A 25,837-nucleotide genomic window follows, 5' to 3' on the forward strand; every position below is an offset into this window, starting at 1 on the left:
TTTTTGAATTATGACAACTTACTTAATACATTGTACCGGTATATTTTAACAGCCCAATGGATACCAAATTTAATGAGTACAATGTAAAATGCTACACAAATTACCATTGTATTTCACAACCAGAAGTCTCTGTCGAGACTGAAGCTCTACTGGTTTGTACTTATAGCAAAGGAAAAGAAAGGTTCTTAAGCAGTTGGGAACTGAAACTTTACCACAGCAATAAAAAGAATAATGATCCTTGATTAAGTCTCTTTATGTTCTTAGTGTAGTCTACTTGCATGCCACATTATATTATAATCAGACTTAAACTGTATTTCGATTAGCATTTTGAGAGTTTTTAACAGAAATTTCTATTTTTAGCAACAATGGCAACACCGTTCATCGAAATCAAAAACCGATAAATAGAATTATGTATCTTAGTGTAGTGTACTTGTGTGCCAAGTTATATTGAAATCAGACCAAAACTGTAAGCAGAGTAGCATTTTGAAAGAATTTCACAGAAATTTCTATTTTTAGTAACAACGGCAACACCGTTCATCGAAATCAAAAACCGATATACAGAAATATGTATCTTAGTGTAGTCTACTTGTGTGCCAAGTTATATTGAAATCAGACCAAAACTGTAAGAGAAGTAGCATTTTGAAAGAATTTCACAGAATTTTCTATTTTTAGTTACAACGGCAACACCGTTCATCGAAATCAAAAACCGATAAAATGAATTATGTATCTTAGTGTAGTCTACATGTGTGCCAAGTTATATTGAAATCAGACTTAAACTGTAAGAGGAGTAGCATTTTGAAAGAATTTCACAGAAATTTCTATTTTTAGTAACAACGGCAACATCGTTCATCGAAATCAAAAACAGATACACAGAAATATGTATCTTAGTGTAGTGTACTTGTGTACCAAGTTATATTGAAATCAGACCAAAACTGTAGGAGGAGTAGCATTTTGAAAGAATTTCACAGAAATTTCTATTTTACAGTAAAAAAAAATCAAATTGTTTTAGAAATGGTGGCTGTACCAAACAACGGCAACACCGTTCATCGAAATCAAAAACCGATACACAGAAATATGTATCTTAGTGTAGTCTACTTGTGTGCCAAGTTATATTGAAATCAGACCAAAACTGTAGGAGGAGTAGCATTTTGAAAAACTGTTAAGGACAGACAGACAGACAGACAGACAGACAGACGGACAGACAGACGGACGGACGACGGACGCATTACTATCGCATAAGCTCTTCTGGTCTCTGACCAGTAGAGCTAAAAATCAAGCAGAGTGCTCTTTTTGAAAGGGCCATATTTTGACCTTGTACAATATACAAGCATTTTTCAAAACTGGAATTAATATTTTGACTTTTGAAGCATCTTTTATATATGAAATGGAAAATGGAAAAAAATGCTGACGAAACATGAAGTTTTTGCCTGTAATTTTTCTTAAACACTACAATAGAAACCAAATTCAATTCTCATGTATTAATGTTTATCACAAGGAAAGGGACAGGCAAGTCCAGTATATATGGAGTTACATTTCAAATATGTACACTTATATTTCAGACTGCCCATTTAAAGTGTGGCTTCATTTAACTCAACTTACCAGGGTAATTAACTGGTGCTATACATTTTAATTTCTACTAGACGTTTAAAATACTTGTATAAATTGCAACATGTTGTAAAAGACAATATAAACCAAATATGTGTCACTTAGTTTTAAACATTCTTCACAAGCATTCTAACAAAAAAATAAATTGAACAATTGTTTTTCCTCACATACATGCTCATTTAATGCATTCAAGGGTAAAAAAAAAACAGCAACATATCACAAATAATCGTAATATACATATTCATAAGAATAGTCAGAAACACTGGATGTGTTCCCTTCTAGCTTTTTAAAACCTGTATCTGCTTTGCTTGATACAGAAAAGCATTAATGATTTGGATTGCATACTCCTAGGAAGTTAAAATCATATTAAAACAGCTTTTTATGTCTTTTGTTAAAAAAAGCTATCAACTCATTGTTTTCACGGTGAAAACAACACTGAATGAAATGGTGGCTGTACCAGGGCGTATATAAAGGAGATGGTACAGCGCAGTCTCTCACGGCCCTCGCTGTGTCTCACGCTCTCTCTCTCACTGGAGAATACACTGGGCGCTAGTGATGAGAATCAAACCACAATGTAGAATGGCTCCTCTTTCACACACTCTCTCCCTGGAGCTAACAATAGTCCATGACATGACTCCACTGTCATGGCGCCTTGCACTTTGTCAGAACTTGAAGCCTTCTTGGGGTACACTTGCACTGGGATCAAACTGGTATCCTTGACTTGAAGCTTCGGGAGCTAAGTTTGGATCCTCTTCAGTCTGGTAAAATTAAATGGACATAAAGTCATCATATCTAGGGAACTAACTGCTCTTTTAATTTCAAATTCCAAGGAATGCAACCAAATTCTCTGTTTCAAAATTTTCAAAATCTATTTCCATTTTGAGTGCCTTTATAACAGAAAACTGAGACCAAAATAAAATTGAAAACTTTTGATCATGTTTGTTTATCAGCTGAGGATTCTTGATGCTTAATGCGGCATAAATAATAATGCAGCAAAAATTACTCTACATACTCCCTACTGTCAATACAGAGCACCTTTCATGAAAGGAGAGAAATCCCCATACCCACTTAGATTTTCTATAAATAAGTAGGGTATAAAAGAATAAAAGCTGCACAGGGAGGTAAACGCTTTTATTTGTGGGACACAGGGAGGTAAACGCTTTTATTTGTGGGACACAGGGAGGTAAACGCTTTTATTTGTGGGACACAGGGAGGTAAACGCTTTTATTTGTGGGACACAGGGAGGTAAACCCTTTTATTTGTGGGACACAGGGAGGTAAACACTTTTATTTGTGGGACATAGGGAGGTAAACCCTTTTATTTGTGGGACACAGGGAGGTAAACGCTTTTATTTGTGGGACAAATAAGGTAAGAATATACTCACATCATCTGAAAAGTAGTGATCTATTATTTCATATGCCAGTTTGTATATATCTTCATTTTCATGATTCTGTAATGCTTCTATTTTGTCTAGACCTGAAATAAGAGCAAGTAAAAGACACTTTCATTTGGTTGTTCAATTGATGAACTGGTCATGGTACACACTTCACACCTACCCCTACACTTCTCTATCATGTTACACACTACCATTACCTTCACATTTCTTTTCACACTTACTCCCCCACTTTTCTGCTATGGTACACACTTCACACTTACCTCCACACTCCTCTATCATGGTACAGATTCGATCCACATCATCCCCAGCCATCTTTAATATATTATTTATTCCATCTAACACCACATTCACCACTTGAGTGTCTTTAACTCCCAGAAGATCACAGAACGGTGAAATTACACCATTTTCAACCACTTTGGCCACCTACAAAGTATTGTCATTTAATTTCAATTAAAAGCTTTAATTTTTCATCACCTTTATTTGAATATATCTTTAGACATGAAACATCAATGACTTTCACTATGATACTTACCTGCTCTTTGTTTCCACTGATTGTTAGATTGCTAATTGCCCAGGCTGCTTCTTTCTTTGTCTGGAAGTCACCCTGTCAACAAAATATTGTATAAGAACAAAGGTAGGTAGGATTTATTTCTAATTCAATGACTAACAAGTATTATAGATACAACTGCATCTGATTACATCAGAAAATGGGCAATGATTAAGATAGCAAGATATTACAGTACCTGCATTGCCTAAGTTACATATTCCTACATTAAGTTTAAAACTGTGTGTGTTCTCAATTTGGTCCATTATTTTAATAAACTGCATCATATACAGTGTATATGTTCCAATGAAGTTTCTTTTACATTATATGTGACATACTATGGACTTGTATCTAGGAAACTGTTACATAAGACCTGCTACTCCACTCTGATCCAATGCAGAGTTTATAAACATGGAGATAGTTGAAAATGGGATTCCTCCTATTGACATCTGTAATTTGTAAAACTGGCTCAATTTCTGTGTCGTTATCTTCACCATCCTACTTACCCTCATCAAATGATGAATAATGAGTGAGATGAGGCCAGCGTCTATCACAGCTTGTACTTGAGATTGGTTTCCAGCTGTTATGTTGGACAAAAACCACACAGCTTCCTGTCATACACAAAATACACATACATCATCTTCTTCAGAATTTACTCAAACAAAAAAATCTAAGTGAAATACTCAAGCAGATAAATTCTAAGGGAGACAAATCTTACCTTATTAATTTTTTCTTTAGGGTGTGTCAATAGAGAAGGGAAATGTGATAGGGCATCACAGTTGAGTACGATTTGTGTCTGATCATCTGTTCCGGTAACAATATTCCCTACTGCCCTCAGAGCTGCTGTCTGTGTTAACAAAACAAATTATCTACATAAAATTTGTGCTCTAAAGTAAAATTTAAGTGTAAATTTTGTGGATAGGCCTTCATTTAACAAAGGAAAATGTCATTTTATAAAAGTTATCTTTTAAACGAAAACTGACTTAAAAAATTTGTATTGCTCAACACTCTCTCTTGTGACAATATTCATTAAAAAAATTCCTCTACACCATTCTGCACCACTGAGTACAGTCAAGTGAATCAACATCCTGATCATGCATGAAAAAAAAAATGTTCTGAAAAGTACATTTAAGTTTACCTGGACTTTGACATCGACATGACTAAGGAGGGGGACAAGGAATGGGACGACCCCCGAGTCTATCACCATCTGTATCTGTTCATTTCCTCCATCTGTCAAATAGGACAATGCCCACACTGTGTCCACCAGGATCTATAAATAGATAAAGTACAACTTCAGTGATATTTTCTACTACATTCTAATTTGGTTTAAAATTCTAATGTATCAATGGCTAAAGCATGTATTCTATATAAGTTAATTTTACAGTCTCTTTATGTAAAGAAATGAAATTGTTTTATTGTAAAGTTAACATTTTTTTATGGCCTCTGCATTCCTTGATTGTTGTCAAAGACAATAAGTCAATAATCGAGAATGATGGCCAGTAAGTAAGTTTCCTGTGACTGTTAAATCCTTTGTCATATTTCTAGGTGAAAGACTTTTTTGGTAGAACTAATACAATGACTCACATTAATGTCTGTATGGTGAATCAGCTGACACAGGGCGGGGAGAATTTCTTGGATAGTCTCCAGAGGGGGAGGGGGTTCCTTGTTTCTGCACAAGTTTACTATTACCCAGGCAACATTTCTTAAAAATGGCAGAGGAATGTTGGGGTTTATAAAGTTCAGAAGTGGCTTCACAGCCCCTAGCTTGATAACGTAATCTCTACACTGTGGCCCATCACCTAAAATATACAGCAAAACATATTATTCATCCCACCTTCTTATAACATTACCTTCATAGTTAAAGACTTGCTACAATTAAGTTCAAATTATATAATACTTTAAAATTGTTACATGAACTTTCAATGAATACTGTATTCATATTTTCAAATTATTGAATTATTCTTGTTTTGTAGGTGACAATGTTCAGTTGATGACAATTTTTCAAGATTGAAATTGTCTTTGGATACGTTGACTGAATGTAATGATTTTTGACACTTTTATGTAATGAAGATTATTAAAGGTGAATTCTTACCTATAATATTTCCTAATGCCCACACTGCTTGTTCACAGACATTCTGGTGATGGGAGGTAAGCAACCTTAGGAACAAGGGAACAGCACCTGACAAAATGGAGTTGTTCATTTGTAAATGATACAAAATCAAAATGCACACTACAGCAAAACTCGGTTATAACGAAGTCACCTATGAAATTACTTCGCTATATCTGTAATTCGTTATAACCGTACAAAAAATTCATTAAATTTATAAATCTGGGGATCCCAGATGACTTCGCTATATCTGAGAATTCACAATAACCATGTTCGTACTAAACGAGTTTTACTGTATTAATCAGCATGATTCATGGGTTTTCCATCAGAAATTAATATAACTGTGTGTGTAAATTTATTAATTTTGCTGCCATTTTGCTCATATACTTACCGGCATTGACTACAGCTTGAGTTTGTTGAGAAGTTCCAGATGCAATGTTTGTCAAAGCCCAGGCTGCCTCAAACTGCAAGGAAGGACTACAAAAAAAAATCTATTCCTGTACTACGCTCATTAATTTGACTTCAATAGCATTAGGTTTTCTGGAAATAGGAGAAAATTACATGCACTCTTAAAAAAGTATCAATCAGAATATTACTTGGCAACAAAAACTGTAATTAAAAAAGAAACTATAGCAAACAAAAAATATATTACTTGTCATCTTTCAGAAGACATTCTACCAGAATAGGGAGAATTCCTGAGGAAATCAGGTCATCTATTGGTGGGTTTCTGTCACTGGACAACAGTTTCCTGTTGAAAAAAAAAACATCCTGTTATGATCTTAAATGATTCAAGTTTATCTATCCTTAATGCAAAGCACTTTTGGATTAGTTTTAATTAGTTCTTTATTCATAGCACAATACTTCTGTACCCCTCCCTGAAGCTTTAATTAGTTTATTGCTTGTTTTGAAAGAGTTCCATTTACCTGGCTGCCTGGACAGCGTTGAGTTGGACTGTTGGATCTGAACTCGCTGCATTCTCTACAATGGACTGTAAAGACTGGCTAGTTGGCTTTTCAGTGTCATCGGAATCTGTACTATCCTGAATCGGCACATTCCGCCTCTTCAACACATGCTGATCTCTTTTGTTCTGAATGTGTATCACTTTTGTTACAAATTGATCTAAGTTTGTTAAGCTTTGCAGACTTTCGCCCATACACTGTATTTTCATTTTAACAACACAAATGGCAGAAAAAGCATATATATAGCATCCAAGATTCAGTTCTTGTCAAGTTCCAAGGAAGAAAAACATAACATTACTGTATCTTCTTCTCACAAAAAAATATATGGAGCTCATTTGCACTTTTAGCATTCCCTTACTGAAAAGCAATAACTTTCAACACAGCAGCAGTTTCAAATTTTATGAGAATTTAGCAAACCAACAAGAGGCCCATAGGCCTTATAGGTCACCTGAGCATTATGCAACAACTTTCCAGTGATTAAATTTAATTCATCATAACAATACACTTAGCAGTTTTAGTTTGTTTTCAATACCCATACACAAGGTAGGGGAACAAAAAATGCATTTCAACTAATCAGTTATATTCAGCAATAATCAGTAGTGCCCCTACTACACAGGAACCCCTGACCCTTAGGCCTTGATATTTGATTAATACCAAGGAGCAATTTCAAACCATTCATTCATTTTCAGTATATGTACATTTACCCCTACCCTGGGGCCTTGAAATTCACAATTTGGAAGATTAGGGCCCTTGTAGATAATAACTATATAGGTAGTTCATCTGCTTAATACCCTAGAGCAGAGAAGAAAATTTTTAAAGATTTAATGAATTTTCACTATATAATCTATAGAGCCCCGCCCTAACACCAAAACCCCTGACCCTGGGGCCATAAAATTCATAATTCCAGAGCAAGGCAAAGAGTAAAGAGGTAGAGGCACTCTTGCTCAACATAATTATGCACTTAGTTAGTTTATTTAATACCCAGGAGCAATGAAGAAGATTTTCAAAGAATTCCTGTATTTTCACTATATAATCAATAGAGCCCCACCCTAACACCAGAACCCCTGACCCTGGGGCCATAAAATTCACAATTTTGGTTGAGGCACTCTTGTTCATCATAACTATGCACTTAGTTAGTTTATTTAATACCCAGGAGCACAGAAGAAGATTTTGAAAGAATTCCTGTATTTTAACTACATAATCTATTGAGCCCTCATTGTTCCAGCACTTTTACCCCTGACCCTGGGGCCATAAATTTCAAAATTTTGGTAGAGGCACTCTTGCTCATTATAACTATGCACTTAGTTTATTTAATACCCAAGCAGAGAAGATTTTCAAAGAATTCATGTATTTTCACTATATAATCAATAGAGCCCCCCCCCTAATACCAGAACCTCTAATCCTGGGGCCATAAAATTCACAATATTGGTAGAGGCACTCTTGCTCACCATAACTAGGCACTTAGTTAGCTTATTTAATACCCAGGAGCAGAGAAGAAGATTTTCAAAGAATTCATGTATTTTCACTATATAATCAATAGAGCCCCACCCTAACACCAGAACCCCTATGGGGCCATAAAATTCACAATTTTGGTAGAGGCACTCTTGCTCATCATAATTATATACTTAGTTAGTTTATTTAATACCCAGGAGCAGAGAAGAAGATTTTCAAAGAATTCACGTATTTTCACTATATAATCAATAGAGCCCCACCCTAACACCAGAACCCCTGACCCTGGGGCCATAAAATTCACAATTTTGGTAGAGTCACACTTGCTCATCATAACTATGTACTTAGTTAGTTTATTTAATACCCAGGAGCAGAGAAGAAGATTTTCAAAGAAATAATGCATTTTCACTACCTACTTATTTAGCCCCGCCCTAGCACTAGAACCCCTGACCCCAGGGCCATGAATTTCACAATTTTGGTAGAGGACTATTGCTGATTACAATCATGCAACCAGTTTGACTGCTTGATACCCAGGAGTAAAGAAGAAGATTTTTAAAGATTGCATTAATTTTAGTGGTTTTGGCCCCACCCCTCAGGCTCCCGGGGGGCAGGGATCATGAAATTCACAATTTTTGTTCCCCTTCACCCATAGATGCTTTGTGCCAAATTTGGTTGAAATTGGTTCAGAGGTTGCAGAGAAGAAGCTGAAAATGTTCAAATGTTAACGCACAACGCACGACGCACGACGACGGACGAAAACGGATAGCAATAGGTCACCTGAGTTTACTCAGGTGACCTAAAAATGGATGTTAAGTGGAAAGGGAGCTTTCATTATAAATATTCTTGATTTTCCACTGTTTTCAATCAGCAACATTATAATGCATAGAAGGAATAAATTTGAACTAGAACTGTCCAATAGGGACAAATACCCCCGCTGGGTTTTTCAGAGTAGGTGCCAATTCAGAAATATTTTATGGATCTAGTAAGAGGTGTTCACTATTGTCTAATAAAGTGCCCCGCCACAGCATGATATGCCCATCAAATATTGTTCGATAATCATAAATTGGTTAGGGTGTAAGAAAATCAAGTAACCTTGATTAACAGATTGACACAGATTTCAATGATCTAATTTCCATTTCTTATCATGTTTAAAATATTGTACATACATCTCTAAGAGACTTACAGTGTAGGGATTAATTAAAACAAATAATACATCATATAATTCTAAACTGGCTGTGTTAGAGCCTAACAAATTTCCATCTGCAGCTTTAAATTGTTTTATTGCATATTTTATAAAATAATGGAAATGCTACAGTCTAATAAAAAAAATCAAAAATTAATTATTCTTTAGACTATAAAATTCTAAGTGAGACATGACTGCAATTTGTTGCAAATATATAAAAATTGAAATGTAATTTTTTTTCAATGAACACATGTATAATTAATTTTAATTATATTATACAATACTAATTCAGTTTTAATCATACACTAAAACATCAATTTGTTTTAATTATATTACACCAATTGAAAGACCTTTATCTGAACTACAGTCATCAAGAACTCTTAATTAACACAAGCAACTATAAGACCATTTCTTTTTGCCCAACTCCCAAGAGATGAATTAAGTTAATACTGCATGGTGCTCTTGCCAGTTAACTCCCGACAATGAACTCGTTAATTTCTCTCTAATTTGACATGCACATTTCTGCTATCAAAAATTCTCCTTGACCAGTGCTTGATAATTATGCCCATGGGACAAACTGAATTCCTCTCAAATCATTAACATTTGTTACAGAATTTTCTGTAAAGTATATGATAAAAAATAAGTTTTTACTTAATTTAGCATTTTTTAATAAGGATACAACTATATTTTTACATTTTTTAGGATTATGAAATTTAAAATTTTAAAGACTTAGTTTTTTTAAAAAAATCACTTCAATTAAAGGTCACAGTGACCTTGAAATAGGTCGGGACACACCGTCTACCCAAGATGCATAACTTGTCCAAGTTTGATGATTGTAAGTCTAATAGTTTTCTAGTTATGAGCCAAACAAAATCACAAAATAAAAAAGAAAAAACGCCTGTAAAATGCAGAAAAATCATTCAATCATGATGAAAATCCCAGGTGCACAGCTTCATATGGTGAATAATAAGTGTACAAATTTTCAGACAAATCCATCCAACAGTTTCTGAGAAACGGTCCGGACAAAATCTTGTCTACAGACAGACGGACAGACAGACAGACGGACAGACAGACGGACATGGTGATTCCAATATACCCCCCTAAACTTCGTTTGCGGGGGTATAACAATGCATTCAGAAACCTTTGGATATCACTAAAAGCAACAGCCAACATAAACATTGTATTAAATTTCTGTACATTTATAAGAGTTGACAATTGGTGGCAGCGTAGTGGTCTGGTTATTCAGTAAGCCCTAGCACAGTAAGCTCAGATATATGTGTCCATTCACAAACTTGGTGCCAGTGAATGGCAGATCCTGATTCAGGAAACTCTAGGGCTAAGATTATGCATCCATTTCCTGACTTAATATCTGCGGATGGTACGGGTTTCCATTACTGATGAGGCCCCAGACTCTAAGAGAGAACCTATGCGACTTCATGTCAAAGCCTTCCAGAGCAAGGCAAAGAGTAAAGGATTAAACAATGGAAACTTATACTTTCTTGCTAGTGAGCTAGCTTTTCTAGTGCTGTGGTACAGCCTTCCTCAGTTTCAAGTTTAGCGACCTCCTAGTGACCACTTCACGCTACACTACAATAGGGGTGCAGGATTTAAACTTAACTGAAATTTCCACTAGCCATGTGGGCTCCTAACATTTCAAATTTAGGAGCCCACAGCTAAATTTGTTAGCCCACAGTCAGTTTCTGTGATTTAAAAAAAAATGTTCCTTTTTTTGGACACTGGGACAAAAGTAGATACAAATAAAATATGATTGTGTATAAATACATTTGTTTAGAATAGGAGTTCTTACTTTATAAAAATCAAATGTCATATGAATATTTAATCAAAGGAAATAAAATTGAATGCAAGCATCACTTTTACTACCCTTTTTAACATGGTAGAATACGTATACTGAACATGTATTTGCTCCTTCAAGTTCAACCGGCTCGTCGATTTACCCAAATGGACCCAAATGGAACCCAAATGGACCCAAATGGAAACACAAATGGACCCAAATGGAAATCAAATGGAATATTAAATATGTATTATCATATTTTAATACTTATTCAAAATGATGAAAATAAATGAACTTACAGTTACAAATGAATTTTTTTTATTATTAATCTCTAATATTGTATTTTGAAACATGAAGTTTTCATAGTATCCTATATACCGGCAAAATTATTTGTGGGGCGGGGGGGGCATGGTCTCCTCCTCCCCCCTCCCCCTCCATCCGTTCCTACTGCCATAGAAACTATCCAATACTTCATTTTTGTATTCAATTATGTTCAATAGTTATTACAAATAGAATTAAATCGCATTTTTAAAAATACAATTAAAGAAATTAATGATATTGAAATATTCTCTTTTTGTTTTAATTTCATTATTTTCTATGTTTTAAATAAGTAAAAACTTGAGAATACGATATAATATATATATATCTTATATTCCATTTGATTTCCATTTGGGTCCATTTGAGTTTCCATTTGGGTCCATTTGGGTAAATCGACGCAGCCAATGTGAACTTGATGAAGTGACAATGGTACAAATATATACCGGTAAATAAGATTTTCAATGTTAAATATTTTAACTGTAACATATCTGAAATAAGTAAAAACACTTACAATTTATATGACTGAGTAGTTTGGAGTTATTCTAATTGTATATCTTTCACGTATCAACCATGTACAGAAGAACGGAGGAAATTCGGATTATGAAAAAAAGATCGTATAAGGGCTTTCACAAATCATGCAGTGCTGTTAAATGGAAACGATGATGGATATTTACGAACAATAGGACCATGCTGCTGTGATTTATTTCATTGGTTGGGAGTTTTGAATAAACAACCTGTGGAACTGTCTGTTTTTCACTAAGGGGACTGGTCAAATGAATTCGGCCCATGCAGAATTTTCATTCGCCATGTGGGGGAGCAAGTTATAAATTTTATGAGCCCACATCAAATTTTACTTGCAATTTGCGAGTGGGCGAGCGTTAATTTTAAACCCTGGGGTAGAATGATATATCGATACATACTGATATTTTCTTCTAGTGATACATGCATTAAAATTTTGGCACAAAACGATACATGAACAAGCTATCAAAAAATTGAAAATGAAAGTACTTTTCCTTGAAAATGGCGGCTTGAGATATGTATCGTATTGTTTTATATGTATCGAGGAACATATCGTTATCGCAAGATGAGTGTATATCGTTCCACACCTACGCTACAACTGCACTTTCCTAAAACAGTCACAATATCAAACTTATAAATGAAGATCTGTTGATTCTTCACATGCTAAAAATGGTTTTATCTCTTATCTCTACAAACAAATTATACACACTTTACCTTTCTAATTTCAACTGTAACCTCAGTACGCCTTCTCCTCATTTCCTGTAAACAAAAGCAGTGTGGAGAAATTACTTTAAAAAGATACAGAACAATACCTAACATGTGAAAATTTCTAAAACATATCTCAGGAAGTACCAGACAATTTAAGAATAACTGTACAACTACATGCGCAATTTCAAAGCATGGAATTAGTGTCTGATTAATTCACAATTTCCTGGGCAATTATAAGAGAACTTAGTAAATTCGTACGTCAGCATCCTTTCCCTTGTTTTTAAACAAGTGTGTCCGCCCTTTAGCATTCAGATCTGTTGCCATTTTGTGTTGGTTTTTCTTTTTTATCTTTCAATCCAACGAAAATCTTGATGTCCTGGCGAAATGAGTTATATCACTTTCGGAAACGTTAAGTAAGACGCAATTTGATTGGTCAATGCATTTGACTTATATCGAAATAAATTGTGTACTTTGAGAATTCTATTAGAAATCAAATCCTGTTTTCAAGTGTAATTAACATGTATATGTGTATAAAAAGATCTTTTCCTTTAACATATCAAGATTTGCATTTACTTCTTTAACATTTTCACATTATTGAAGTAAAGGCGAACACCAATGAAATCCTTCCTAACAACTATATGATTTCATGCATTCTAAATCCATTCGGAACTCCTTCGCCACGTGCTATGCTTAGAAGCGCATTGATAACTAAGATTTTTGCAATATGGCAGCCTCCATGAATGTCATGCTGAGCAAGCTGTGTGATAAGAGTTTGACATATGAGGATCTTGTTATACATTTAAGAAGATTTAATGACTCTCAGATATTTAAATTCACTGCAAGTTTAGCTAAACTTGATATGTTAATATATACCTCACAAAGAAATAAGAAAAGATTATGTTTTTTCTGCAATTTGATATCTTCCCCAAACATCTGTAATTTTATCAATAAGTTGCTAATAAAGTCAAAAATGGATAAATCCCACCTTTCTGTATAATATGTTTTACAATGTGACCGCTAGGGCGAGTGCAGTTATGTAATATCAATATACCTCTACACAGTTGCATGATGCTTGTATATATACTGGCTATCGGGGTATCGGGTTCGTTCGCCCGATCTACGTGTTCGCGGGAGTCCGTTCGCACAGAGTCCGTTCGCCCGAAATATTTTTCGCCCAATATCTTGTTCGCCCTATATATGGTATATATCAGTGTTTTCCTTTTATTTCAAAGTAAAGGGTTAGAGATCAGTTGTAACAGGTTAGGGTATGAGGTTTATGAACAAAATTGACAATTACTGTATATACTCGCCTATAAGTCGGATTTTTGGGAGTTAATCTCTGGTCCAAAACTCTATGTCCGACTTATAGGCGAGCTATAAAATGAATGGTATTATATGAGGTCAGTCCCTCTTATATATAAGCTTATTAAATACAACCGACTTATAGGCGAGTATATACGGTACCATGTCGGCATACAGTCATGAACATTAATAACATAACATAAATTAACACAATTAAATACAAGGATATACAAAGTGAGAAATATGAGGTGAACAAAATTGTGTATTTCTCAATATTAATATTTATTTTTGACTTTCTTTTCTGATGTCAAAGCACTTTTTTTGATAATCAACAAAGGTTTTCTTCTTCTTATTAATTTTGTTCCATTTTTCAATCGGACAAGTGGGCCTTTGGACTTGTGAACCTTCAAACTAGTGGGCGGTTGGTCTTGTGATCCTTCGCACTAGTAGACTGTCCAACTAGTGAACCTTTGCACTAGTGGGCAGACCTCCTGGCTATCTTCACTTCAATTTTAAAAAATTAAATTAAAAATTTTAAAAATTAATGAAAGAAAAAAGAACTAAAAGAAATCACTTCTCATGCATCCGGATCAAGATTACAAACTTCTCAAAGGTTTCCGACAAAATCCCAAATACCCAAGTGACGAAAGGATAATGTGAAATAAAAAGTCCTATTGGCTTTGGACGCAAACAATAGTTTTTGTGGTATGGAGATTGCATTAAAACATTGTTTATAATTTTTTTAAGTAAGTTGTTGCTATGTTTTAGCCACCATGTTGCTATGCACTGCAAAGGATTATTGGGAGTTTGGAATTTTTTCACGTGGACTGATAAAAATTTCTTTGAACAATGTGTATATTTCAACCCAAATGCAAGCCCGCTATGGAGCCTGCTATGCAAGTGGCAGTTCGCTCCGCCTCGCTGTGCTTGCTATGAATACACAAGATTTACAATGTCATTTTGACCCTGTATCAAATTTTCATAGAAATCAGATGTTTAATGGTTTGGACCAATGATATCAACCTGAGCAGCTCAGTAGAGCACCTAACTAGTGATACAGGGGTCCTGAATTTGTTTAACAGTCCAGCAATACAGGAGAAAATGTATGACTGGACTGGAAATAGAACCAGGGATCCTTGCATCACTAGTCAGGTGTTCTGCAGACTGAGCTAGCCAGGCTGAAATACACGGCCCAAACCATTACATGATCAATGTGTACAGTCCAAATTTCATCTTCACCCAAGCATCAGTGTTTTCCCTTTATTTCAAAGTAAAGGGTTAGAGATCAGTTGTAACAGACTAGGGGCAGAGGTTTATGAACAGAATCTCTATGGACCTTACAGCAAATTTTTATTTCAAAGCGGCAGTTTTGTCAATTGAAGTGGTCAATTTTGCCGGTAGCCGGTTCTTAGGGAAAACACTGAAGCATTCTTGTTAGAGCTTGCAGAGCAAATGGTGCTTATTCTACTATTATAAAGCATCTAATTTCAGCATCAAAGACCACATTCCATCAGAGGTGTTTTAACTTTAAAAATTATATATATAAATACCTTTTTGGATATACCTGTGATAATTACTCTAGAAGTGTGTATTTTTTCAGAAGTCAAACCTTCATGATACGATTGGGAGGATGCACACATTTCTCCACACTGCTAGTAATAGGTAATTGCCTTATGACATGCATTTAGTAGTAATTTCAAACCCCCCCCCCCATGTTTTACAGACAAGAAATTTCTTCTAATTTTTTTTTATCGAATATCTACAATAAGAGCATGATAAGTTATTTCTTATCAAATTAAATAAAAATAGATATGATTTATTGCACCTGAGCTTGTCTCAAGTAGAAGGTATTTTATAATATCAGTTCTAGGCCAGTTCTGTAGTGTTTCTTAGGTCAACAAGAATTCAAGAAAAGAATGAAATCATGTATAAAAAAAAACAACAAAAAATGTCAGTACAGATATCAGATTATATGTATATGTTGACAGGACTCGTGGTTTGCTGATTTTGACCAGTCTCATCAGTCAATGTGATGCGGAAGATTTAAACCAACACATGTCCACTTGGCTTAAAGTCATCATTCACATATTACAGGTAAGTACTATCTATTTCTATATAAATAGATGTATAATACTTTTGCAAAGATTTTGTAGTCAGACTGAGATTCTGAGATTGCAGAGTTTGTTTTTACTCCAGATTTTTATCTATTGCATGTCTGTATATTTTTTTCTTACCGGTACTTTGAGTCTTTGATTTAAAAATGAGATATTTTGACTTATGAATTCTGTTTTCAGTTAAAGTTCAAAGTAATGCATATCTAGATCATATCAATAATCGTTTAGCTTTGTCCCAGTGACCCAAAATTTAGATTGTTTTTTTCTAGCCATTCATCCCCTTCTTTACACTTAAAAAGAAGTCTATAGATAAAAAAAATATATGTCCAGATTATTGCATCACAGTGTCACAATTTTACCTTTACCTTTGTTAAAGTGACCCCAACACTGCAGGTGTCTTCCTTCAATCATTCTCCACCTGTTTTAAGTAAATGAAGTCTATAAGATAAAAGATTATTTTAATTTCTTTGACTTTGATCTTTGATCAAGTTACACAGACTTGTCCTTCACTTAAGAAGTAAATACATGTACTAGGAAGTATCTACATTGAACAGTAAATTGTAGTCAAGTTATTTACTGTCATATATAAATATTGTTTGTTTGTATATTGTTTAATGTCCCTCTCAAAAATTTTTCACTCATATGGAGAGCTGCAAATTTTGTCCTATACTAGGCACTTCAAGTGATTGTCTAATTGTAGTCGAGGGAGCCCCCGGTGGTTCTGAAGCTGACCTGTCATGTGTGTTGTCAGATCATCAGAATATCACCCTGCCACATTTCCCTAAAGAAAGCTGTGCAGACATTTATACCCCAGCTTATTCCTCTGCTTCTGGGAGCTTCTGACGAGGTTTGTATATCAATCTTATGTTTTATGAAAAATTTAGGCACCTAGGGGTTAGATTTAAGAGGTAGTGACACACACCACATTAAAATCTACATTAGTTGTTCAAAATGACACAAACATTAAAAATTTTTGCTTGTTCTTTAATGGTTTCTTATAATTTATGAACTCAAAATGCAAATAAATGAGTTGGATAATACGAAGTAATGAAAATTAACCATAGCATCCCATTGTTTGCAGTTTCTGATTGATGTTTGTGTGTGTAATTATCTGGTTTCATTAACAGTGGAAGAGACAATCTATAGCAGTACTGAACGCCTGTATAACTCACTATGGCGGGGCCTGTGGACCATTTAAGGTAGGTGATACACTGTTCTGTAGTGTCAGGAAACACACTACAAGGGACATACAATATCTATATTTATTTTTTGGGGTATGTGAGTAAAGGTTTTTCAGATTGGATGAATGAATGTTTCAAGTGAAAAAAAAACACAAACATCTGAATATATCCCCTTAACAAACATATAAAAGAGATGTTAAAATTGCTTGCTTAAGAGGTTCATAAAAAGATGAGTCATTCTATATTAAATATCTGTGTGCATATAATGTTAAAAATAGGGACGGGGGTTTGCTTCTTAACATTGCCTTCTGGTATATGGAAAGGGAAATCATTTCATTTCCATATTCCAAGTGAAATTATTAAAATTGGTGTATATACATATAAGATAATATATAATTTTGTATGCCTACTTATGATTTTAAATGTTTTGTTTTTTAGAGTAAAATTGAAGACCTTATCAAAAAGGAACTTCATTCTGGCTCTCTGACCAAGGTATGAAAATTAATGTGTGTGTGAGGGAGGGGGGTATTGTATAAGATGTCCAAAAGAAAATTTTAATTGTCTTCTCAAGATCGACTTGATGAATTTAATCCAAACCAAATTGAGAGGTTGCGTTACATGTTTATTTGTTAGAAAGATATTTGTTATTCTGATGAGTGTTATGGTGTGGTAGACTTTGATCTTGATCATTTGAATAATTATTATTTTAAGTAAGCTGATGTTATTCTTTACAGGAGTCTGTGCTGTGCTTCTGTCTGTTGGCCTGCTGTGGCACCAGTGGTAATCAGAGGATCAAATACACAGAGGGCTGGAGTTCACAGGTCACTCACCTGTTAAACGACCTCCACTCTATAACTGACCACATCTACAGAGACCTACCCAACTCAGGTGATGCTTGTTGATTCCCACCTCTAATCTCTGATAGTTACAAATTTATTATTATATTTATTGACGTGCATTTCCTTAATTAACATTACTGAAACTTCATCAACAGGTTTACCAATGACTGAGGAAGATGGTATCCAAGAATCCTTTGGGGCAGTAGATCCAGTGACACAATTCAGTATTCTCATGCAGTGTCTCCAGAGGATGCTCAGGTTTATTTTCAGTTCACAAAAATGTTATAAAATACAGTGTATAAACCAGTTTTTAGAAAACAATTTGTTTTCTTTAATTTATTTAAAATTCATATTTATGTATTTTTGTTACGTCTCCTGAAAACAAACTGTTACATTAGTAAGCTTGTTTTCTGACATTTGTAGGAAATCCTTCCCCGCTCTGATAAAACTGCCTGTTGAGAGGATTCTCCACTTTGTTGATAAAGTTCTCTCTGTAGATGACGCCCAATTAGTAAGTTGTAACTTTCTTTGATATAGACACTTGGATACATAGATCTTAGGAGTTAACTTATATACTTTACCAAGGATTTCATTACAGTATATGAGATTTAGAGTATCTGAATTCACATTCTATGTTTTTTAAGACATTTTCTCTGAACTCTGAAATTTAGGTGAACATTATGGCCTGCAGATCTCACTTTTTATCATTTTCTTGTTGTCCTTCATTAAGACATTGATGATTTTAAATCTTTCAGAGGATGGTGAGTTCACTGAACAGCTCTGTCCTACTCCTCCACAGAGAAGCAGTGGATGTTATTGATGCCCTGTATGAGAGGTCAGACAATTTATACACATTAGGGTATTCCCAGTATGCAAGGCTGGTGTCTGGCCAGTATTTAAATTGAGTATACTTGTTAGGACAGCTGTATTTAGTTTTGATAATTTTTTTTTTCAAGGAAACATCTCTTGCTGGATGTACTTGTACTGCATATTGTAAATCAAGAGAATTTCTTTTTGTTTTCAGTTGTAAAAAATTGATGTTGCCATACAACAAGAAAGTTGTTCGAGTGTTAACAAGAGAGCTGATACGGACTTCCTCTGACTCTGCATACACACAAGCTAAGCCACTCAGGTATCATGAAGGCTATAATATGTGAAAAAACAATACACCTATACATGTAGATGTTGTACAAGCTTAAATAAGTTAAAAACCATTTAGGTATTGCACAGAAAATCTTTTTAAACCTGTTAGATATTATACAAGCTTTCTTTTTTTACTTTTATTAAATTTTGTTGACAGAGCAAATAATAAGCTCATCTTTTTTTTTTTGAGCTAGTGCATAATTTTTCTTTTTCATCACTATGACCTTGTTACACAGAGAGCTAAGACAGGCTGTGTATAGAACTCTGGAGACGATGATGAAATCTACTGGCTGTTTCCTGGAAACTGTGAGGGAGGAAGATAACCTGGTTCAGGAAATACTGACTGACTGTAAACCACTGGAGTGTAAGGTAAGGACCATGTAACAGACACTGACTGTAGACCACTGTAGTGTAAGGTAAGGGCCATGTAACAGATACAACTGAACTGTAAATCACTAAAGTATAGGGTAAGGACCATGTAACAGTTTTTATCCTGCCTGTGATAAAAATTGTGAAATTTCATTAGTCGAGAAGAATACTGCATAATGTTATGCTGTCTACCCACCTCATATTGCTAATGTGCCCCTCCACGTGATCTACCTACCACACATCAAATCAATATGCCCCCTCCATGTGCCATACTGCACAGATAGGTTGTTTTCATTTGAACATGCAAAGAGCCTAATAACTGATGTCATGTAAACATTAAATGACGTCACAATGTAGCAATTGTTACAGAACGATCTGTATATAACTCAGAAAAAAATGAAGTTTTTTAGAGAACCATTGGCAGTATAAATTTTTTATGTAGACACTTAGAGGGGTAATACGGAAATATGTGGGTTCCTAGAAAAAATACATATTGGGCTCTGCTTACGCCTCGCCCAATATGTATTTTTTCAAGGACCCCACATATTTCCGTATTACCCCTCTAAGTGTCTACATAAGTAATAATATATGTATGACTGTGAAGTAATTGAGTGCAATTGAACTTTTTATCAAAGATGTGAAATATTACAGAAAGACAGATTTGAAATTTTGTTTAACTGTTTCTTTGTTGTTGTTTTTTTTTATCAGAGTTCACTTCAAGTACAGAATGTGGCAGAGCCTTCACCTTCCAAGAAAAAGAAAATGATGGTCAACACTGATAAGGTGGACACAACCACAGAGCTGCTTAACAGGGTGACCAGTACCTGTACAGAATGTGCTTTACAAGGTAACTGATTACAGCTCAGTTAATTATTGTACAGTTGTAGATCAGCAAAACATTAATACACATGAATGAAGAATACAGCAATTAAAGATTGTAATTTACAAATAAAGCACAATTTGTGGACGTAACTTTCTAAATAGAAGGTATTAACTTGATATATCTTGTTTCTTCAAGCATTGTACTGGTGGACACTTGCAGATGGAGTCAAAATGAAGACCAAAACTTTTCAGGTAGGTGATTTTACTGTCATATTATTGAATCATGTCTCAAGAAAAAATATTTAAAAAAAAAACTGATGTTCATATATTCTGAAAGTGGCAAATACTCAAGTTCAAGATAGAAACACCTCCTTGAATATATTGACTTCAAGAGTTTGGTGTTTTTTTTGGTCACATGGTGCTGTTTTGCATAAACTGAGAACATGCATCATACATACTTCTCCAAATCTGACAGAATTTCCAAATTGGACAGAATTTATTAGAAACATCTTTTTTATGCCCCCGTTCGAAGAAGGGAGGGCATATTGCTTTGCTGCTGTCTGTCGATCGGTCTGTCGGTCCACTTAGTTTCAGTTCATTTTCTTGGCAACCATTGCACATACTGAAATGAAATTTGATATACAGATATATCACATGAATATGTAGGTAAAGTTTTGTTTTGGGTACGATCTCACCATTTTTGACAGAGTTATAACCCTTGGACTTCGAAAAATTCCAATTATTTGCAGTTTCCGTTAATTTTCTTTGCAGAGGTTGCACGTACTGAAATGAAATTTGGTATACAGATTTATCAGATGAATATCTAGGTCAAGTTCTGTTTTGGGTACAATAGCGCCATTTTTGAATGAGTTATGCTCTTTTGGACTTGGAAAAATTCCAATTTGGGGGGAGGGGGGGCATAAGTGTTTTACAAACATCTCTTGTATTCTTGGTGGGTCTCATATTTTGTTTAGTCTGTTTTGGTTAACTTTACATCACCAGTGCCCTTAGGTAAAGGGTTGGCATTGACCTTGAACCAAACTTCTAGGTTAAAGGTCAAAACAGTTCTTATTTTAAATCCTTGTCTGAATATTATATTATCTGCCCGTCAGGCAGTTTGGTTTACAATTTTCCAAGAACTACACTAGATCAAGAGTGTGTAGTATTTGAACCAAATCAAGAGCCTTAATCATAGCAGAATTTTATTTTGTGTGACTGTAAACTCCTTTGAGGTTGTGATTATTTTTTGCTATATAATTCTTGTAAACTAATTTTTTACCAATTACCAGTTTTACCAATTACATACAAGCATACTTTACCCTCTTATTCTAACGAAAAAAGTCTTGTGAAAATATCAGTGAACAAGGTGGCTCCACATTCAAGCCTCACTAGGAAATAAATATTAGGAAAGAAGATAATACATCTCTAAAAACTATTGCTGTCTGATACTCTGATGCTATCATAATAAGGGCCTTTGTTCAACTTGAAAAGCTCTTTATACAGATGTTGTCCTGTAAAATTATTTTTTTATGTAAACTTAATTTTTCATTGCAGCGAGTGTGTGATTTCATTATCACAACAGCATTGACAGTGTACAGAGGTGGACCTGACAAGTTATTCCCTTACAACAACTGGAGATGTAGGCTCCACCTACTGAGGGTCCTACAGGCATGTGTGATGACCCCACACAAAGAAGGGTCATCACCTCTACAGTGTGCAGTGGCCATATTCAAAATAGCAGAGCAAGATGACAATCTACAGGTATGTTGTTTTCACCTCTGAATTAGATAGAAGTTATCTATCAATTTTTTGCATAAAAGGGCAATCATCAGCATTAGTATGCAAGAAGAGTGTGGGTTGTCATTAAATGCCAGATTAATCATAAAGAGTTGTGCCATAGATTTCAATGTTATAGATGTCTACCAATTGGATGAAGATTTTAAAACTACTTTTCACAATCCAATTCAAGAAATCAGAAATTACAGTATGAACTAGAAAAGCGACACACAGTAAATCATTAAAATCCCTGTGTAATTTTTAATTAAGATGAAATGTTGAGCAATGTCTTATCTACATCTCATCAATTAAACAAATACAGTATTGATACAGTAACAAAACCAGATTATTATCTGGAAATGTTTTCCAGGTTTCCTCGTTTTGTATAGAAGCACAAAGAGTTTGTGAGAAATGTTGAGCAATATACAATTAAACAAATACAGTATTGATACAGTTGGCAAAACCAGATTATTTATCAAATGTTTTAGCCATTCCTCGTTTTGTATAGAAGCACAAAGAGTTTGTGAGATTCTGATACATCCTCGGGCTCCTTGTTTGACTGCCACACGATTTGTGACTCAGGAGAAGATAACTCCTCCAGTGTCTGACAGCATACTGACACCAAGTGGCAGTGACAGTCAACAGCCAGGCAGTGACTCACAGCACTCAACCAATCAAAGAGTGTCTAACATTGTACTGACAACAGGCAATGATAGATCTCCTAGTCAACAGACAAACAGCGACACAGCTCACTCAACCAATCACACACGAGGTAAACATGCTGCCTTTATTGGGACCTATTCTGATTCCTTTATAGACAAACTTGATGAGACAGAGAAAAAAAAATTAAAAATACATGTATCTGAGAATTTGAGATGACAAAGTGGCTTTGAAATACTATGGAATCATTCTAATTGAGGGGGAGTGGGGCAGTATTTATGGGAAACTTGTTCATTGAGGGGTTTTGTAGGTTACTTGTTAATATGGTAGATTCAAGGAATTCAATGTGTTTACAAAATAAATATTTGAGACAGAGAAAAAAAATTTAAAAATACATGTATCTGAGAATTTGAGATGACAAAGTGGCTTTGAAATACTATGGAATCATTCTAATTGAGGGGGGGTGGGGCATGGGAAACTTGTTCATTGAGGGGTTTTGTAGGTTACTTGTTAATATGGTAGATTCAAGGAACAAAATAAATATTTACATGGGATGACCATGTAAATTTGTGGGTAAGAATGACCCATGGAATTGATGAGCATTGGTCCCCAACAACCAATAACAAGTCCACAGTATCAATAGTATTTGAGATATTCATGTTTTAGATAATGAAGTTCAATTGTATTTGATATTTTAAAGCTTTAGCAAATTAAGCTGAAGAAAAAAGTGGAGAGATCTGCTAAGTAGAATTCTATCATGTTTTGTTTCAGATTCAAGTCACCTATCACCTGATGTAGAAGAAAACACAGATGGCATTGAGAGCATGGAAACTGGAAGGGAGGAAGAGAATCAGGGTATACTAAGTGAAATTGACAGCAACTCATCTTGTGTGGAGGTCATAGATACTCCCAAAAATCAGGAGGGAGAAAATGAGGTCATAGAGACACCTCAACCATCCCAGGGTCAACAGGTGGAGGCATCCATCAGAATGGTGGGGACTGAAGAGGACTCCACAAATCCTATACAGGACTTACAGGCACCTGTAGGTGTTTGTGTGGAACTGATTGAAAACAAGGTGCAGACTTCAGAGTCAGTTACAGAACACAAAGAAATACATTCATCCAATGACAGCACAGGTGATCTGGTGGAGAAATCTGATTTACCTGTTAGTGACAGTGATAACTCAAGCAAAGCTCATATCCAGGACGATTCAGACAAAATTAAGGTAGAGTTTTACAGATATTACAGAAATATTTAAAAAATTCAATATAATGAACAGAAATATTTTAAAATGTTGAACAACATTAGGGTCACTGCAGCCCAAGAATCTCTGGATTTGATATTTAAGGAAATTTCAGTTATTCTTGTGGGTCCAACATGCTGAATAATCTACATGTATATGATCCCTTATGACCAGTCATAATTGCTTGCAAAAAAGTTAAAAAGTTAAAGCCCCTCATAGAGTTTCTTGAAGTTCTGTTTGAGAGAAATTAATTTTGTTATTCATTTTTTTACAGAGTGATGAACTGGAGGACATGTTAATGACGTTTGCAGACGTGGACCCAGAATAAACCAGCTGTGGTATCCCAGCATATTAATGTTTGTTAAATGTTCAATAAAGAGATACTATGTTGCTTGAAAATCTTTGTGTTAGTTTGTTATGATTTATCTTTTCATCGTCAACTTCCCATACCTATGCAACAGTATATCCTTATCACCTGCATATGGATTTTATGCTCTCAGTTGATTTGATATGCAAGAGCATGATATACATGTACTTATAAACAATTTCTATAATGGAGTAATTTATTGACAAACAAGTTGATGAAACAAGGATATCAATAGTCTTGTTTAAAGTTATCATTTCATAAGTTCTGTATAAAATGCTATGACCTTGTCATCAAACATATATCATTTAGCCAAATGCTGACAAACATTTTTAATACTAATTATTAGACCATTATTTACACACCAAATTGTTTACAGATTTTTTCTGTTATTTCTCAATCATGATGAAGAGCACATGGCAAGTGTGACCTGTCAGAAGGGGATGCTCACTCCTCCATGGTATCTGATCCCTTATTTGATGTTTTAGAGGTTCCAGTTTGCTCTGCTCCTGTTTGTAATGTATGAATAGACTTTTGAGCTTGATTACTGTTTGTTATCTCCATGTATTTAATTTTAAAAGAGAAGACCCAAAGGTTCTTAAGCACAACAATTCTTTTACATACAATATTAACGGTGCAGTTACCTTGTGCCTTGAACATCTTGAGATATCTCAGGATTCAAGATATCATTGATAGTAAGGACTTTTAAATCACTTTGACATCTATCAATGGTACTGGAGATCTATATCAGTGTTTGAGACAGTGAAGTTAAATTGTACCTGCAATATCTTAAGGGAAAAAAATCAAGATGAAAGAAGATAAAGGTAAGAGGCTTTTTAATGATATTGCATGAAAAGGAGTGTTACAAAAAAACCGAGTGTACATGTATAAATTAATGATTTTGATATTTGACCTTTTTAATGTACTGGGGTCTACCTTAGGCCAAAGGGAGTTTTGATATTAGATCTAACTGAAGAAAGCTCAATGAAAACTTGAGTCACTATTTGGAAAAAGATTTTCTGACTTTGGCATTCTAACTTTTGATCTCAAATAAAATGGTTCTATTGGCCATAATTAAACATTTGCTATATTTGATATAAAAATTAACTACAAAAGTTCAACAACTTTTTAAGACGTCATCTTGAAATGACATTCCATTAACAAATATATAAATTTATGACCTTGACCTTTGACCTAAAATACTAAAGGATTTTTTTTATAGGTCATTTGAAGCTGAGATATAAGATAATAATTGCAAATATCTAAGGTTAAGATAATGCTCGAAAATGAAAGTTTTACACACAAAGTGAATGTAAAATTATAACATTGATCCTTGACCTTTTGACCTCAAAATTTATGAGACCCCCCTCCTTCCGATTACAGATACTACGTGCCTGTGATTATTTCTTTTATCAAAATAACATTTGTCGGTAGAATTTTATT

The 25,837-nt window shown here is 34.6% G+C and overlaps 2 protein-coding genes across 2 annotated transcripts; one reads left to right on the forward strand and one right to left on the reverse strand.

Moving 5' to 3' along the window:
• Positions 1-1,714: 1,714 nt before the first annotated feature.
• On the reverse strand, positions 1,715-12,989 carry LOC134228704 (importin subunit alpha-4-like). Its single transcript, XM_062710383.1, has 14 exons — positions 12,839-12,989; positions 12,587-12,631; positions 6,576-6,739; positions 6,305-6,400; positions 6,044-6,129; positions 5,638-5,724; positions 5,130-5,344; positions 4,684-4,815; positions 4,264-4,392; positions 4,052-4,156; positions 3,534-3,605; positions 3,262-3,424; positions 2,990-3,081; positions 1,715-2,363 (listed from the first exon to the last, which is right to left on the reverse strand). Exons 1-14 carry the CDS (start codon positions 12,902-12,904, stop codon positions 2,268-2,270), a joined length of 1,548 nt encoding a protein of 515 aa, XP_062566367.1. The 5' UTR covers positions 12,905-12,989; the 3' UTR covers positions 1,715-2,267.
• Positions 12,990-13,270: 281 nt separating this feature from the next.
• LOC134228705 (proline-, glutamic acid- and leucine-rich protein 1-like) lies at positions 13,271-24,416 on the forward strand. Its single transcript, XM_062710384.1, has 18 exons — positions 13,271-13,418; positions 15,483-15,544; positions 15,871-15,976; positions 16,697-16,843; positions 17,124-17,195; positions 17,616-17,669; positions 17,912-18,065; positions 18,172-18,274; positions 18,440-18,527; positions 18,772-18,851; positions 19,041-19,148; positions 19,396-19,528; positions 20,237-20,375; positions 20,547-20,602; positions 21,905-22,113; positions 22,618-22,898; positions 23,558-24,012; positions 24,305-24,416. Exons 1-18 carry the CDS (start codon positions 13,305-13,307, stop codon positions 24,356-24,358), a joined length of 2,415 nt encoding a protein of 804 aa, XP_062566368.1. The 5' UTR covers positions 13,271-13,304; the 3' UTR covers positions 24,359-24,416.
• Positions 24,417-25,837: the final 1,421 nt, after the last annotated feature.

This window comes from Saccostrea cucullata, unplaced genomic scaffold, assembly GCF_032062105.1.
Source record: "Saccostrea cucullata isolate Sc308-1 unplaced genomic scaffold, CSIRO_AGI_Scuc_v1 ctg54, whole genome shotgun sequence".
NCBI classification, from domain to species: Eukaryota; Metazoa; Mollusca; class Bivalvia; order Ostreida; family Ostreidae; genus Saccostrea; species Saccostrea cuccullata.

Coding starts and splice junctions, on each gene's coding strand:
- LOC134228704 (XM_062710383.1), bottom strand. CDS start 12,904: ATGGCAACAGATCTGAATGCTAAAGGGCGGACACACTTGTTTAAAAAC. Junction 12,632..12,838: donor ACAAGGGAAAGGATGCTGAC/GTACGAATTTAC, acceptor TTTTGTTTACAG/GAAATGAGGAGAAGGCGTAC. Junction 4,157..4,263: donor CTAAAGAAAAAATTAATAAG/GTAAGATTTGTC, acceptor TGTGTATGACAG/GAAGCTGTGTGGTTTTTGTC.
- LOC134228705 (XM_062710384.1), top strand. CDS start 13,305: ATGGCAGCCTCCATGAATGTCATGCTGAGCAAGCTGTGTGATAAGAGT. Junction 15,977..16,696: donor TCATCATTCACATATTACAG/GTAAGTACTATC, acceptor GTCTAATTGTAG/TCGAGGGAGCCCCCGGTGGT. Junction 17,196..17,615: donor GGGCCTGTGGACCATTTAAG/GTAGGTGATACA, acceptor TTTGTTTTTTAG/AGTAAAATTGAAGACCTTAT.